At 35.3% G+C, this 13644-nt stretch overlaps 1 protein-coding gene across 2 annotated transcripts; it reads right to left on the reverse strand.

Annotated features, from left to right (window-relative positions):
* Window positions 1-727: 727 nt before the first annotated feature.
* LOC308686518 (U3 small nucleolar RNA-interacting protein 2-like) lies at window positions 728-8726 on the reverse strand. 2 transcript variants are annotated; one of them, XM_081394949.1, is made up of 15 exons: window positions 8499-8726; window positions 8288-8373; window positions 8082-8194; window positions 7927-7994; window positions 7272-7313; window positions 7048-7174; window positions 6806-6930; window positions 5954-6046; window positions 5565-5665; window positions 5352-5486; window positions 5114-5176; window positions 3882-4027; window positions 2019-2098; window positions 1725-1798; window positions 728-939 (listed from the first exon to the last, which is right to left on the reverse strand). In XM_081394949.1, the coding sequence occupies exons 1-15, from the start codon at window positions 8565-8567 to the stop codon at window positions 846-848; spliced, it is 1416 nt and encodes a 471-aa protein (XP_081251075.1). In that variant the 5' UTR covers window positions 8568-8726; the 3' UTR covers window positions 728-845. The 2 variants fall into 2 exon arrangements, with proteins under 2 accessions (XP_081251075.1, XP_081251074.1); XM_081394948.1 differs by having other exon boundaries at window positions 3873-4027.
* Window positions 8727-13644: the final 4918 nt, after the last annotated feature.

Raw genomic sequence — 13644 nt, forward strand, 5'->3', positions numbered from 1 at the left:
TGTGCCCTTTATTTATGTACACTACAAAAGATGTTGACTAGTCTTAAGTAATGTTAACAGTAGACTTTGATTTCTCAGTCTTTATAACTGTATTTCGTTGGACTTCAGCGAGTCGCCGTTGGGGAAAGGCATGATAAACGAATGTTTCAGTCTCGTGATTACAACAACCACAAGACCTTGATCACCAATGAGACTTGCACAAAATATATTATGATTTGTTTTATGTACCCCAGGGTATGTGATTTTAGATGCTGTATTCTCAGTAAATGGGAGACTGTAACCGATTTCTCGTTTTAGTTTGGTGGTAAAATAGTCCAATTTCATTTGGAGATGAGTTTGTCTTTTTAGTGTTGTGGTATAAAGTCTCACGTTCGGTCCTCATTGATTAGTTTAGGTGTCATTGCAAGATGGAAAAAACTAACTATATTATGTATTTCCCTTTTTTGAACTTGCATTAAATTCTTAGTTGTCAGTTTTGGGGAAAAAAGTAGGTAACAATACAGATGTTTTAATGTGAATTTTGGTGAACCAGTCAGTGTTATACTTGTAATATATGTAAATAAATTCTTTTTAAAAAATAAATCAGTGAAGTCTTCATTTGGCTCACACCACTCCTCTACCAATCAATAAATACATTATCTCATTTGAGTTTAACATGTAGACTCTACCACTAATAACAAATTTGTGCTTGTATATAGAGCTGTAGACAAAAGAAGTGAAACAGATAAAACACAATAGAAATTTAATCAAAAGCTTCTTTTTACACCATCTTCTGATATGTAAAGAAAACAAAAAGGCAACCAAAAGTTCTCCGATACCAAATTCAAATCCTAGATCAGGCCCCATTATTGGACCACTTCTTGCTCTTTCGCTTGTCGTTTCAGAGGAATGATATACAGTCCGTTCTTAGCTTCCTTTATTCTCCACCATCGGCCCAACCTGAAAAAGACAGAACACACTGAGCTAAAGAATGTCAACATAACGAAATGTATAAATGCTGCACACAAAGGATCAATTCACTTCAGATTACTGCCATCTAGGGGTAGTACAATGTTACTGCATAAAATCAGGCCTTGAAGGCACATGCATTGATTATGTTCAAATAAATTGAATAAGTAAAAAATAAATGAATACAAATATTAATGTATTACATTATTAATACATTAATAGAAATTGATCCATCTACCTTTGAGTAACCTTTAATGACTAGCAGCTGAACTCAACTTTTTATCAAGATCACAGATAGCAAAAAAAAACCTCCTATAGAAGATCAAAATCATATATTATGTGCAGGATATGGGTTTTTAATGACCAATACTATCAATATGATAGCTGATAGGCTGCATCCGAAATCGCACACTTCCCTACTATATACTAGGCGAAAAAAAAGCATTTCCGAATGACCTACTTCTTCATGTGAGATTCTGAAGTGTGCATACGATGAACACTTTACTATCCCAACTATATAGAACGTAATTTTATTCAAAATAATCACCTACTCAAGAGAGTGTGTGATTTCGGACGCAGCCATAGTGTTGATATATCCCATACAATTAAACCACTGATAAAATGCATACAAAATTGCAGAATTTCAATTTACTAAAGAATACCTGAAAACAGAAAATGTACACCACTGACTGACAAAATGATTGGCCAATTTTGCAAACGGCACTACACGAAAAATAATCATTAGTGTCAATCAGCTACGCTTAAAAACACTTCACCTGTGCTCCTGTCCAACTCCCGCCACAAGAAACTTCCCAGAGTTTGAGAACTTCAGACTGTTCACAAATCCAGTCTAAAAGAGAAATGATTAACATTGGTTATACTGCAGGTTACTGTAAGAGACGTCATGTGTGGCCACTGTGCAGTTGAAAAATAGAGGTATTATGAACTGATTCATTATTCATCCTCTCCAGATGAGTATGCTGCTTTCTCCACACACACAAAAGGACGTGATTCAATAGCAGACGGACAGTAACCCGTCTATTAGAGCTGTATGGATCTGTCCTGCTCACCACAGGGACGCTGAAGAGCGGCTCCAGGCCTCTGAATCCCTGCCCACACTTCCACAGCTGCACCGCGGAATTATGGGAGCCTGGGGAGGGAAAACAATGATGTTGATGATAATCAGGTGTTTGGAGAGCAGTCTCGCATGGAAATACAGCAGGCGGAGTGCTTTGTGGACAAGGTAAAAGTGGAACGAGGATAGATTATGATGGTAATATTTGTACTTAAGGGTAATTGTGTGTGTGAGACAAAAAAGCAAATGCGAGTTTGTGGGCGGCTGTAGATTTAAGTGCACTGGGTTTGTTGCCTGTGAGAGTGTGTGTGTGTGTGCAGAGCCGGATTAACGCAAAGGCAAACTAGGCACGTGCCTAGGGCCCGATTGGCGGGATGGGGCCCAGACAGAGGGACAAAAAAAAAAAAAAAAAAGTACAAATGTCCTATCTACAATTTATTTCAATATTTATTAATTCACTAAAAATAGTGACGATGTTTATCTTAACCATAGACTGTTACATTACTGCAGTTAAACCAATTAATGTGTGCCGGCTTCATCCATCAGATGCTGCGAGGCTAAAGCCTAATAAGCACACAAAGAAGCACAGCTAATAATGCAGGTGTGAGAGTTGTCGTCATCTATTTTGGAGTGATTGCAATGTATTCTAAATATAAACTTGTACTGTAGATCAGCGTCATTTCTGGAAAAATCATTCACCGCTTTACTACAAGTTTAAAAGAGCGCGAGCGTCATTAACGTGCCCAGACGCGACGCTTTGAATTTGCGCGTACAATGAATAACATCGCGTCGGGAGCTGACTAGTAAAAAAGCTACAAAATTAAAAGACAAGACGTCTGTATTCTAAGTTAAAAAGCCAACACACTACAACATTTTTAAATGTTTCAAATAGTCTAAAGGATCTCATATCTATGGGTCTATCTTCTAAATTCTGCTGATGATTAGATTCCTGACATTACGCCAATAATTTCACTTTATATATTTTTTTCTGCTCAGTAGCGATCGTGTCTTTCTCTTCCACTTGATTTGTGTATAGCATATTTAAGGTAGCAATGCAATATAAAAGCACTTATGCTCATCTACTGAAGTGGGATTCTGGAACTGTGAATAAATTGAATAAAACAGCAAAATAACAACAACAACAATAACATCTTCATTAAACAAAAAAGAGATTACCGTAGATAAAGTTTGATCAATATGTACAGTACCGGTAAAAGTCTGGACCCATTACTATTTTTAATGTTTTTGAAAGAAGTTTATTATTATGCTCTACAAGCCTGCATTTATTTGATCAAAAATACAGAAGAAAAAAAAAAACAGGAATATTCAGCAAGGATGTGTTAAATATATAAAAAGTGATAGTGAAGACTTTTTTAAAACAACTCTTTAATAATCAAAAATCCTGAAAAAAAGTATCACAGACAGGTTATAAAATAAATATTAAGCACCATTTCTAACATTTGATAATAAATCAGAATGATCACGTGGCACTAAATTCAGCTTTGCATCACAGAAATATAAAGTATAGTAAAATAGAAAATCATTATTTTAAATTTTAATAATATTTCACTATATTATTTTTCTGTATTTTTGATCAAATAAATCCAGGCTTGATGAGCATAAGAGACTTCTTTCAAAAACATTAAAAATAGTAATGTGTCCAAACTTATGTACTGTGTAAGTAAAAATATACTGCTTTTAAAATTAAATGTTGTATAAATAAAAAGGTTAGGAATCATATTTGTTTCAAGTGTTTTTTTATTGGGGGTGGGGGGCCTCCAACATGAATTATGCCTAGGGCCTCCTAATGTCTAGAACCGGCTCTGTGTGTGTGTGTGTGTGTGTGCACCTGAGGCACCTGATGCCACGGTGTCGGAGTTGTGCAGCGCCGCCACAGACGACACCCAGTACGGCTGCTCCAGACCCGTGTTGCCATGGCTACCGTGGGCTTTCTTCACTGTGCTCACCGGCTTCTTCTTATTAACCGTCCAAATAGAAATAGAGCTGGACAAAACCACAGAAGGGTGACATTTCATCACTTATGCATTAAAGCATGGATTTCTAAAGTTATTTTGATAACCGAAATCCTTTGAGATAGAATATTTACTGAAATACCTCCTGAGATTTTAGTTAATATTTCAGTAAATAACAAATTTCACAATATGTAAATTCATTCTATAGATATTTATTATCTCAGGATAAATTATCTGCTTCCATAGAGCATAAAAATCAGTGTTGCTTAAGTATTATTTATATACAATTATAGTATATACTGGAATTCATAATTTGAATTAGTTTTTAAGTTTAAGTTTTAGTCATTTTTTATATGCATTTTCCTTTTTATTTGATTTGTTATATATTGTCTCATATTTAGCTTTACTTAATTTTTTCAGGTTAGTAATTTTAGCACCTTAACTTGTTTCAGTTAGTTGCAAGGTAATATTGAAAATTTTAATTTAAGTTTTTTAATATCAAGTATTATTTAATTTTTATTACAATGACCAAAAATGACTGTTAATAGTTTTAACAATAATAACACTGGTAGATGCAATTGAGAAGATGATAGTGTAGCATAAAGTTGATTATTAATGAAAGTTATGCACTCTTTAAAAAAAATCTAGCTGAATTGAAAAAGGCTGTGTCTGAAATCGCCCCCTATACCCTTAAATAGGGCGATATTTGACGGGACAGCCATTTGTAGTGGAGACCGAAACTATAGTGGTTGTCTCGTGCGCACTCATTCAATCCCACAATGCACCACAATAACGAGTGTACAACCGACGTACACTCAACGGCATAATGCACTGTGAGAGTCATGTGAATGTATACCAGAAGATTTTCCAAACCAATGTGGGTACAACGTAATTTCATACAGGTATAAATTCATTTTTAACAAGTTATTAATTAAGGTTTATAGATAGATTCCATGACAGAGTTCAAGATAAATCTCTTCACCTTCAGGAGCACTCAGTGTCCGAATTCACTCGCTCGTTTTCACTAACTCCTTCAAGTGGATTATATTAGTGGACTAACGTAGGGAATAGTGAATGAGGGTATAGGGGGCGATTTCAGACACAGCCAAAGTCTTACCCATCATCTCCTCCAGTGACCATGTGTTCTTCATTAATAAGCTGGACACAATCAATGGAGCCCCTTCAGACAGACAGAGGACATCATTACATACAGGAAGGTGAAAAGAATTCATCCTTAGATATGGCGAAATGAATTAAATCATAACTGCTGATGTAGCGAAGCCCAAACTCTTGCTTTAATAGAGGAAGTTTTGAGGTCATAACGCTAGAAAGGTACGACACAACTGCAAACTCACTCGTGTCCGTGAAAGACCAGCTGTGATTCTTCTGCAATTTTCCACACTCGCACTGTTCTGTCCCGCCCTCCTGCGGTCACACATCTCTCTCTGCTCAAACAGTCCAACCCAGTGATCATGTCCTGGTGGCCGAACCTGACGAATAAACACAGATGAACCTCGTGAGTAACGAGCAAGTACAGTTATAATACTGTTATCAGCTGGTATACCTACAGGGTTTCTACATAAGCGTTCTCGTCCACACTCCACACTTTTATAGAGCGGTCATGTGACGCGCTGTAGAGAGTATGAGTCCCTCGTCTAAAGGCTAAACCCTGAGGAGGAAGCAGAAGCGTTTCGTTTAATTCAGTCAAATGAGTACAAACAGTACAGGAATTTCCCATCATCTAAAGCAGGGGTGTCCAATCCTGCTCCTGGAGGGCCGACGTCCTGCAGAGGAACTGTCTAGTGAGTCTGAAAACCTTGATTAGAATGGTCTAATCTCTAAAGGCTAAACTTTGCAGGACCGTGGATTGGACACCCCTGATCTAAAATCATAATGATTCATTAAAAACAAACTCGGATCAGAGAATACACGTGTCCATAAGAGATCCTGTACTCACTGATACAGCGCCTCTGTGTCCTACAAACTTGTACAGATGTTTACATGTCACCGGATCCCAGATCATGACCAGTTTATTCATGTCGCCACTAGCCTAGAAGATAAAGAAAAAAAGTCCCTATTAAATTCCATCCAACTTTGTGTTTTCAATTAATTGACAAAAACTGTGACATAAAAAAGAACAAAAAAAAAGTTAAATTATTCTAATAACTCTAAAACAATGCAATCAACAAATATAAAATGATTAAATACATATATGAAAATAGACCGATTAGATGGATAAATGGATTGTTTTAAAGTTTTTGATTCAAGTCTGTTCTATTCACCAAGGCTGCATTTATTTGATTAAAAATACAGTAATATTGTGAAATATTTTTACAATTTAATTGAACTGTTTTCTATTTGAATACATTTTAAAAATGTATTTTTTTTCTTCTGATGCAAATCTGAATTTTCAGCATCATTACTTCAGTCTTCAGTGTCACGTGATCCTTCAGAAATCATTCTAATATGCTGATTTTCTGCTTAAGAAACATGTATTATTATTATCAATATTGAAAACAATTGTGCTCTATAATATTTTTGAGGAAACCATGAAAAGTTTTTTTGGGATTATTTGATGCATAGAAAATTCAAAAAAACTAACTTTTGAACACTAGTGTATACACAGAAGTCCGAAACATTTATAGAACTTATCAAAAATATGAATGAATTTCAATAAATTGTTATCTTAGGGATGAAAAATTAGTGCATGGCAATAAAAATAAAGCCAGTGTAATTCTACGGCAGAAAGCTGATAAATAAAATGAGCCCGTGAATCCCAGCAGAACAACACTAGCACATCTCCTCTCACCAGGTATTTCCCGTCAGATGATATGGCCATACACAGGACGTGAGCGGTGTGTCCCACGTGACGCTCCTCTGTTCCCTTCCGTCCTCCTGCAATCTTGTGCACCTTCTTCCCACTCTCCGCCTCCCCTGCGGATCACATACAGCGCTCATTCAGAAGAACAAACTCTACAACACGAGCACTGACGTCAACTCAGTCGAAATGTAGACCGTTAAAGCAGAGCGCAGTTGACCTGTCAGACTCACATTTGATGATTGAGCAGTCTTTGCTTGCGGAGAAGATGTATTTCTCATCCGGGGTGATGACGAGACATGTGACAGAGAGTTTGTGTCCTCTCAACAGCCTGACCTCTTCTGGGTCTGGAGCTATGAGCTAGAGGAGACGTCAGCGTGATGTCATACTGAAGTAACAGTGGCAAATAATTAAAGGTATAGTATCTGCACAGCAGCTTATGAAAAACATAACTCACGTCTTTGGCTATCAGCCTTTGTAGTTTGCCTTTCTGTTCAAGCTGTGGAGGATGAATAAAAACAAGGGATTAGAGGAGAACAGGAATAATTATTACATGTTACATTGGTAATAATTTTATGCACTCAGTGTAGCCATATATAACATCCTCCAAAATAACAGTTTTTAGTAAAAATCAACAGATTTTAAAACATTTTAAAGGGTTAGTTCACCCAAAAATTAAAATTCTGTCATTAATGTGCGTTAGAGATTTATATTTTGTAAATAAAGTGGTAAAGCACTTATAAAACTGAGATTAAACCACTGGACTCGAGTCGCATGGGTTGCTCTTATGAGGTCTTCACTACCTTCATAAGTACAGGAATCTCTCAGATTTCATCAAAAACATCTTCATTTGTGTTCTGAAGATGAACGAAAGTCTTACGGGTTTGGAATGACATGAGGGTGAATAATTAATGACCGAATTTTAATTTTGGGGTGAACTATCCCTTTAAGTTAGAAATTTAATTGACAAGCAATGCTGTCAAACACATCTGATGCAACATTTTAAAGGGTTTTCTGAATAAATGAGCTAAAAGTTTGAAATCACACTGTCTACCACACAATTGCTATCGAATAGCAAGCGAGAAGTTTGTGAAGAAAGCCAGTGGATTTACCAGATCATCCTGCAGTCTTCCAGCTATTAGATCCGCTTCAAACGATTCTTCCTCAGCTTTCTTATCCTCTGTCAAAGACAGCACAGAGAACACGGGTTGAGGAAACAGTGGGAATGTTTGAGTCTCGTGTGGATGATGATGATGATCTTACACACCTTCATCTCTCAGCTGATCTAGGTACAGTTTGGCCAGGCGAAGTTTCTTCTCTTGCGGAGTCTCCTCGATCTCGTCGTCTTCATTGTCCTGTTGTTTTCTGCTTGGTTCAGCACTGCAGAAGAAATGCCATTTGTGATTTGATTATATTTAAGCATGAGCGTTCATCCAACACACACACACACACACACACACTGCAGTAACTTACCTTTCATTTTCTGAGTCGCTCGATATTTCTTCATCCGCTCGTTTATTGAACTTTTTTGCTCTCCCTTTGCCATCATCTGCATTACTCTAACATTGATATACATGTTAATATTTTTACAATATCAAAGAAAAAAGTTTAAAATGACATTATGAAAGCTGAAAAGATAAATACAAACTCATTTCTCATTGCACTCATTTAAATATAAACGTACCTTTCTTTTTAAATCTCCTTTGTTGACAGCCGCAGAGATGACCCTTTTCTTTATAAAGAAAGATGACATGGTGACGTTTAAAACTACTTGTTTAAATTACGTAATTCGGGATTGTCTGCATTTATTTTCCACTGCTAGCATGCGACTCACATGGCCACAAACACAAGCTTCCTGTAGTTCTCCTTCTCGGGTGGTTTACGTGTGTGTGTTTGCGCTACAGCGCTGCCTGATGGAGAGACGATACATTACAGCGACTATGGAAGCTTGTTTCCGCCACACACACACACACACACACACACACACAAAAAAAGATAATTGCGACTTTTTAATCTCACAATTGCGAGTTTACATCTCACAATTCTGACTTTATTTCTCAGAATTGCGAGATATAAAGTCAGAATTGCGTGAAATAAAGTCACAATCGCGTCTTATAAAGTCAGAATTCTGACTTTTTTTCTCGCAATTGCGACTTTATATCACGCAATTCTGACTTTATATCTCAGAATTCTGACTTTATATCACGCAATTGGGAGATATAAAGTCAGAATTGCATGATTTAAAGTCGCAATTGCGTGTTATAAAGTCAGAATTGTGAGATCTGAGAAAAGATGTCAGAATTGTGAGATATAAACTCGCAATTATGTTATAAAGTCAGAATTGCGTGATATAAAGTCAGAATTCTGAGATATAAAGTCAGAATTGCGTGATATAAAGTCAGAATTCTGAGATATAAAGTCAGAATTGCGTGATATAAAGTCGCAATTGCGAGAAAAAAAGTCCGAATTCTGACTTTATATCTCAGAATTCTGACTTTATTTCACGCAATTCTGACTTTATTTCTCAGAATTGCGAGATGCAAACTCGCAATTGTGAGATAAAAAGTCGCAATTATCTTTTAAAATGTTTTATTCAGTGGCGGAAACAAGCTTCCATATAGGCCTATAACTGCACATTGTGTGACTGAAACTGATATATACTGTATAAATATAATAGGCTACATAAAATAATATACACCCATATGTACAGACATATGCAATAAAAACGCATAACTGCTACTACTGCTTAAATAAATAAAATACACACATGCAAACGTATGCAATAAAAAACTACTAGTATAGTGTAGTATATTACTACTACTACTACAACAAATAATAATAATATATTTTAAATAAATACAATTAAATACTCACATATATGCAAATAAAACACATGTATAATCATAGTAATAATAATACATAAAATAATGTACACACATATGCAAATGTATACATTAAAACACATGTAAAATAATAATACACAAAATAATATACACAAACATGTAAACATATGCAATGAAATGTATAACTACTACTAAAGCAAATAATATTATAAATAAATAAAATTAAAAACACAAATGTGCAAATATATACATTAAAACACATGTATAATAATAATAATACATAAAATAAATAATACACACACACACACACACATATATATATATGCAATAAAAATGCATAGCTACTAATAATTCATAAGATAATATACACACATATATGCAAATATATACATTAAAAACACATATATAATAATGATAATACATAAAATAATACACACACATATATAAACATGCAATAAAAAAAGCATAACTACTACTAATAATGTATTATAAATAAAATGCACATATTAATATAAATACTTAAAATAAAATGTACACATATGCAAACATGCAATAAAAACACATACGTATATTACTACTAATAATATATTATAAATAAATTAAATTAAATGCACGCATTTATACAAACATATATTACAAACATAATAATAATATATTTCACATTTATTTAATCAATGGTAGCCCTATACTATTACTATTATTGTTATTACTTATTATAAAGGATGTAACTAATGTTCTATTAACTTTTACTTGTACTTGTATTACATATGTTTGTGCATATGTGTGTATTTTTTTTGTATATTAATAGTGTGAGTGACTGTTTCCACTGGTGACTTCCTCAGTCCTGGTCAGCTGTGCTCTCTCTCTCTCTCTCTCTCTCTCTCTAACTCTCTCCCTCTCTCTCTCTCTCTCTCTAACTCTCTCCCTCTCTCTCTCGCTCCCTCTCTCTCTAACTCTCTCCCTCTCTCTCTCGCTCCCTCTCTCTCTCTCTCTCTCTCTCTAACTCTCTCCCTCTCTCTCTCGCTCCCTCTCTCTCTCTCTCTCTCTCTCTCTAACTCTCTCTCTCTCTCTCTCTCTCTCTCTCTCCCTCTCTCTCTCCCTCTCTCTCTCTCTCTCCCTCTCTCTCTCTCTCTCTCTCCCTCTCGCTCCCTCTCTCCCTCTCTCTCTCTCTCTCTCTCTCTCTCTCTCTCTCTCTCTCTCTCTCTCTCTCCCTCTCTCTCTCTGTAATTACTCTGTCCACAGATGAGAGTAGACGTGTCTCCTAATGGACTGACCTGCACATCACGTACATCTGCCTCTGTAATGTCTTCCGCTTGTCTAAAGTGCAACGAGCGCGGAGCCAAACACAACTCCATCAAGCTCAGACAGAGTAAGTGCTGGATAAACTCGACACACTCCTCATGACCGACCGACAGATCCAGGATTTTGGGACATTTAATGATGATTGACCAGACTTAGTGGATGGACTTCAGGTGAGATTGTTTTATTGTCATTTGCTATACTTTACTGTTTGTTTTAAACATTCAGCTTATATAAGCTTTTATAAAAATGCTGTCTCATAATTTAAAGTCCCAAGTGTTAAAGGTTTAAATAATCCATGTATTCTCAGTAAACAACACATTTTGCATAATTGATCATATATGCTGGACAACTACAAAAATGCTTAACAATAATTTTTCTTGGTTATTTAAAACCTTTCTGATTTATTTTTATTATAATGCAATAACACATTTAGAAGAAGTTTCAGTGTATGTTCATGTTGATGTGTGGTTGTGTGTTTATGTTAAACTACATAATAAAAGCAGGGCATCTCTTTCATAACTCAAAACCTGCACATTGCACATCTGTTTATTAGATGACCAGACAATCTCGGCTGAGCAGAGAGAGATTACTGGCCGGGAAAACATGCCGGGATTAAAACTGGAAGTCACTGATTTGTCTGAATCGGGGGGAGGGGGGCTGTAGAGTTGTAATTTGTTGTAATTTTCATCCACTTTTCAAGCAGAAACTTCCTCTGAAGTAATTTTTCACTATGAAAATGGATGTAGTGCCAGGCCAAGGCATTAACAATCCATCAAGATGAACAAACTGATTAACTTAAAGCACGCGGGTACGTTCTGTGCAGCCGTAATGGTGGTGATGTAATCCAGCCGCTGTGCTTTTTCATGCCAAATTACTCTGCATTCATTTTATGGACATGTGCTGACGAGCTGTGACTATAAAAGATTAGAGATGCTTTATGATTATTGATGAAATGACTGGTGGAGATCATAATAAAGCTTGGCTGGTCAACATAGAATTACTGATACTGTAAAAAGAAATAATGAACAATTACTGTCATCTTTATTGCTTAATGAAGAGACATTAAACTATAAAAAAAAAATATAAAAATATTATTGCAGAAAGAAATATTATTGCAATTTAAAACAGCTGCTTTCTATTTTAATATATTTTAAAATGCAATTTATTCCTGTATTGCAAAGATGAATTTACAGTGCGACACGATCCTTCAGAAATCATTCTAATATGCAGATTTTCTGCTCAAGAAATATTTAGTAATATTATCAATGTTGAAAAAAGTTGTGCTGCAATTTTTTTGTAACAGCGTAAAAGTCTTTACTGTCACTTCTGATCAATTTAACGCGTCCTTGCTGAACAGAAGTATTCTTTTTATTTAAATCTTACTAACCCCTATATATATATATATATATATATATATATATATATATATATATATATATATATATATATATAAATGTTTAGACTTTTTGGGGACCTATGGCGTACTTAAATTTGTCTCTGCATTACACACGTCATCTTAAGAGTTTGTGATGAGGGGTTGTCTAGGCCTTACAGTGACAGTACAGTAAGTGCCATCAGTCAGATGATGTCTGTGGCAGTGTGAGAGTGATTATGTGCACAGTGAAGTCTGTGGCGTGAGCACACTGTGGTGATGTGCAGGTGACAGTGAGCTCATGCTAACGCTAATGCCAGAGAAACCCCAGCAGCTGCAGCCAAACAAGTGAGCTCATTATGCTCCGCTTCAAAAGGTTAGAGCACCACGAGCACCATGAATTATTCCAACTGATCAAGCCTCTCTCGCTTTCTCAATGTTGAGCCACGGGTCCAAAAAAAGAATCTTGAAAATGCACTGGACATGTTACGCTAATAACCTGCCGATTTACAAGTACTATGTTATCTTTCTGTAAACGATGCCACGGTTTTCATTTTGGACACTACCATAATGGTGATACCATAGTATTCTTTGACATAGTTGAAGTATACCCTGGTACAGTATATGTTATATAGTACATCTGACGCATCACTGTACCTTGGTACTACCATAGTATTTTTAGGCCCTAAACATAAGCAAAAACATATGTAGAGGTGTTGAACGCCCCATTTTTTTTTTTTTTTACCAAGCAAATGTATCATAGCTTGCTTTTGACTTTAGTCAAGAACTTTTTACTTTGGTCAACCAGCATATTAAAAACAAAAATCTAAAGCAAATAGAATCATGTTTTCGGGTGTTAACTAATTATGTAACTTATTTTCTATTTATTTTATTTGTGTTTTATTGCATATGTGTGCATGTGTGTATATACTATGCACTTTGTAGTTTTATAATTTTTTACAATTTTTCCATTTATTTTATTTTATTATTATATTTTAATTTGTCAGCCAACGGCATGAAAAGAGACAACCGTACATTTAACCGTACATTATCAAAAGTGAACAACAGGCAATATGCCTCCAGGCAGAAGTAAAAAAAAAGCAATAAAAGAGCCCAGATGTGAATACAGAAAAAGAAAATTAAATAATAATTATACATTTTAATTATACATGATTTAATCTGGACATTAATGAATGAATAAAAATGGAAAAGCATGTGATTTCCAAAGGGAACTGTAAATACAGTTTTAACACATGTAAAAAAAGTTAAAACAAAACATCTAAAATCATTTAATGCGCCTTTAAATTGGTAAA

This window comes from Scardinius erythrophthalmus, assembly GCF_964197995.2.
Source record: "Scardinius erythrophthalmus genome assembly, contig: HAP1_SCAFFOLD_361, whole genome shotgun sequence".
NCBI lineage: Eukaryota > Metazoa > Chordata > Actinopteri > Cypriniformes > Leuciscidae > Scardinius > Scardinius erythrophthalmus.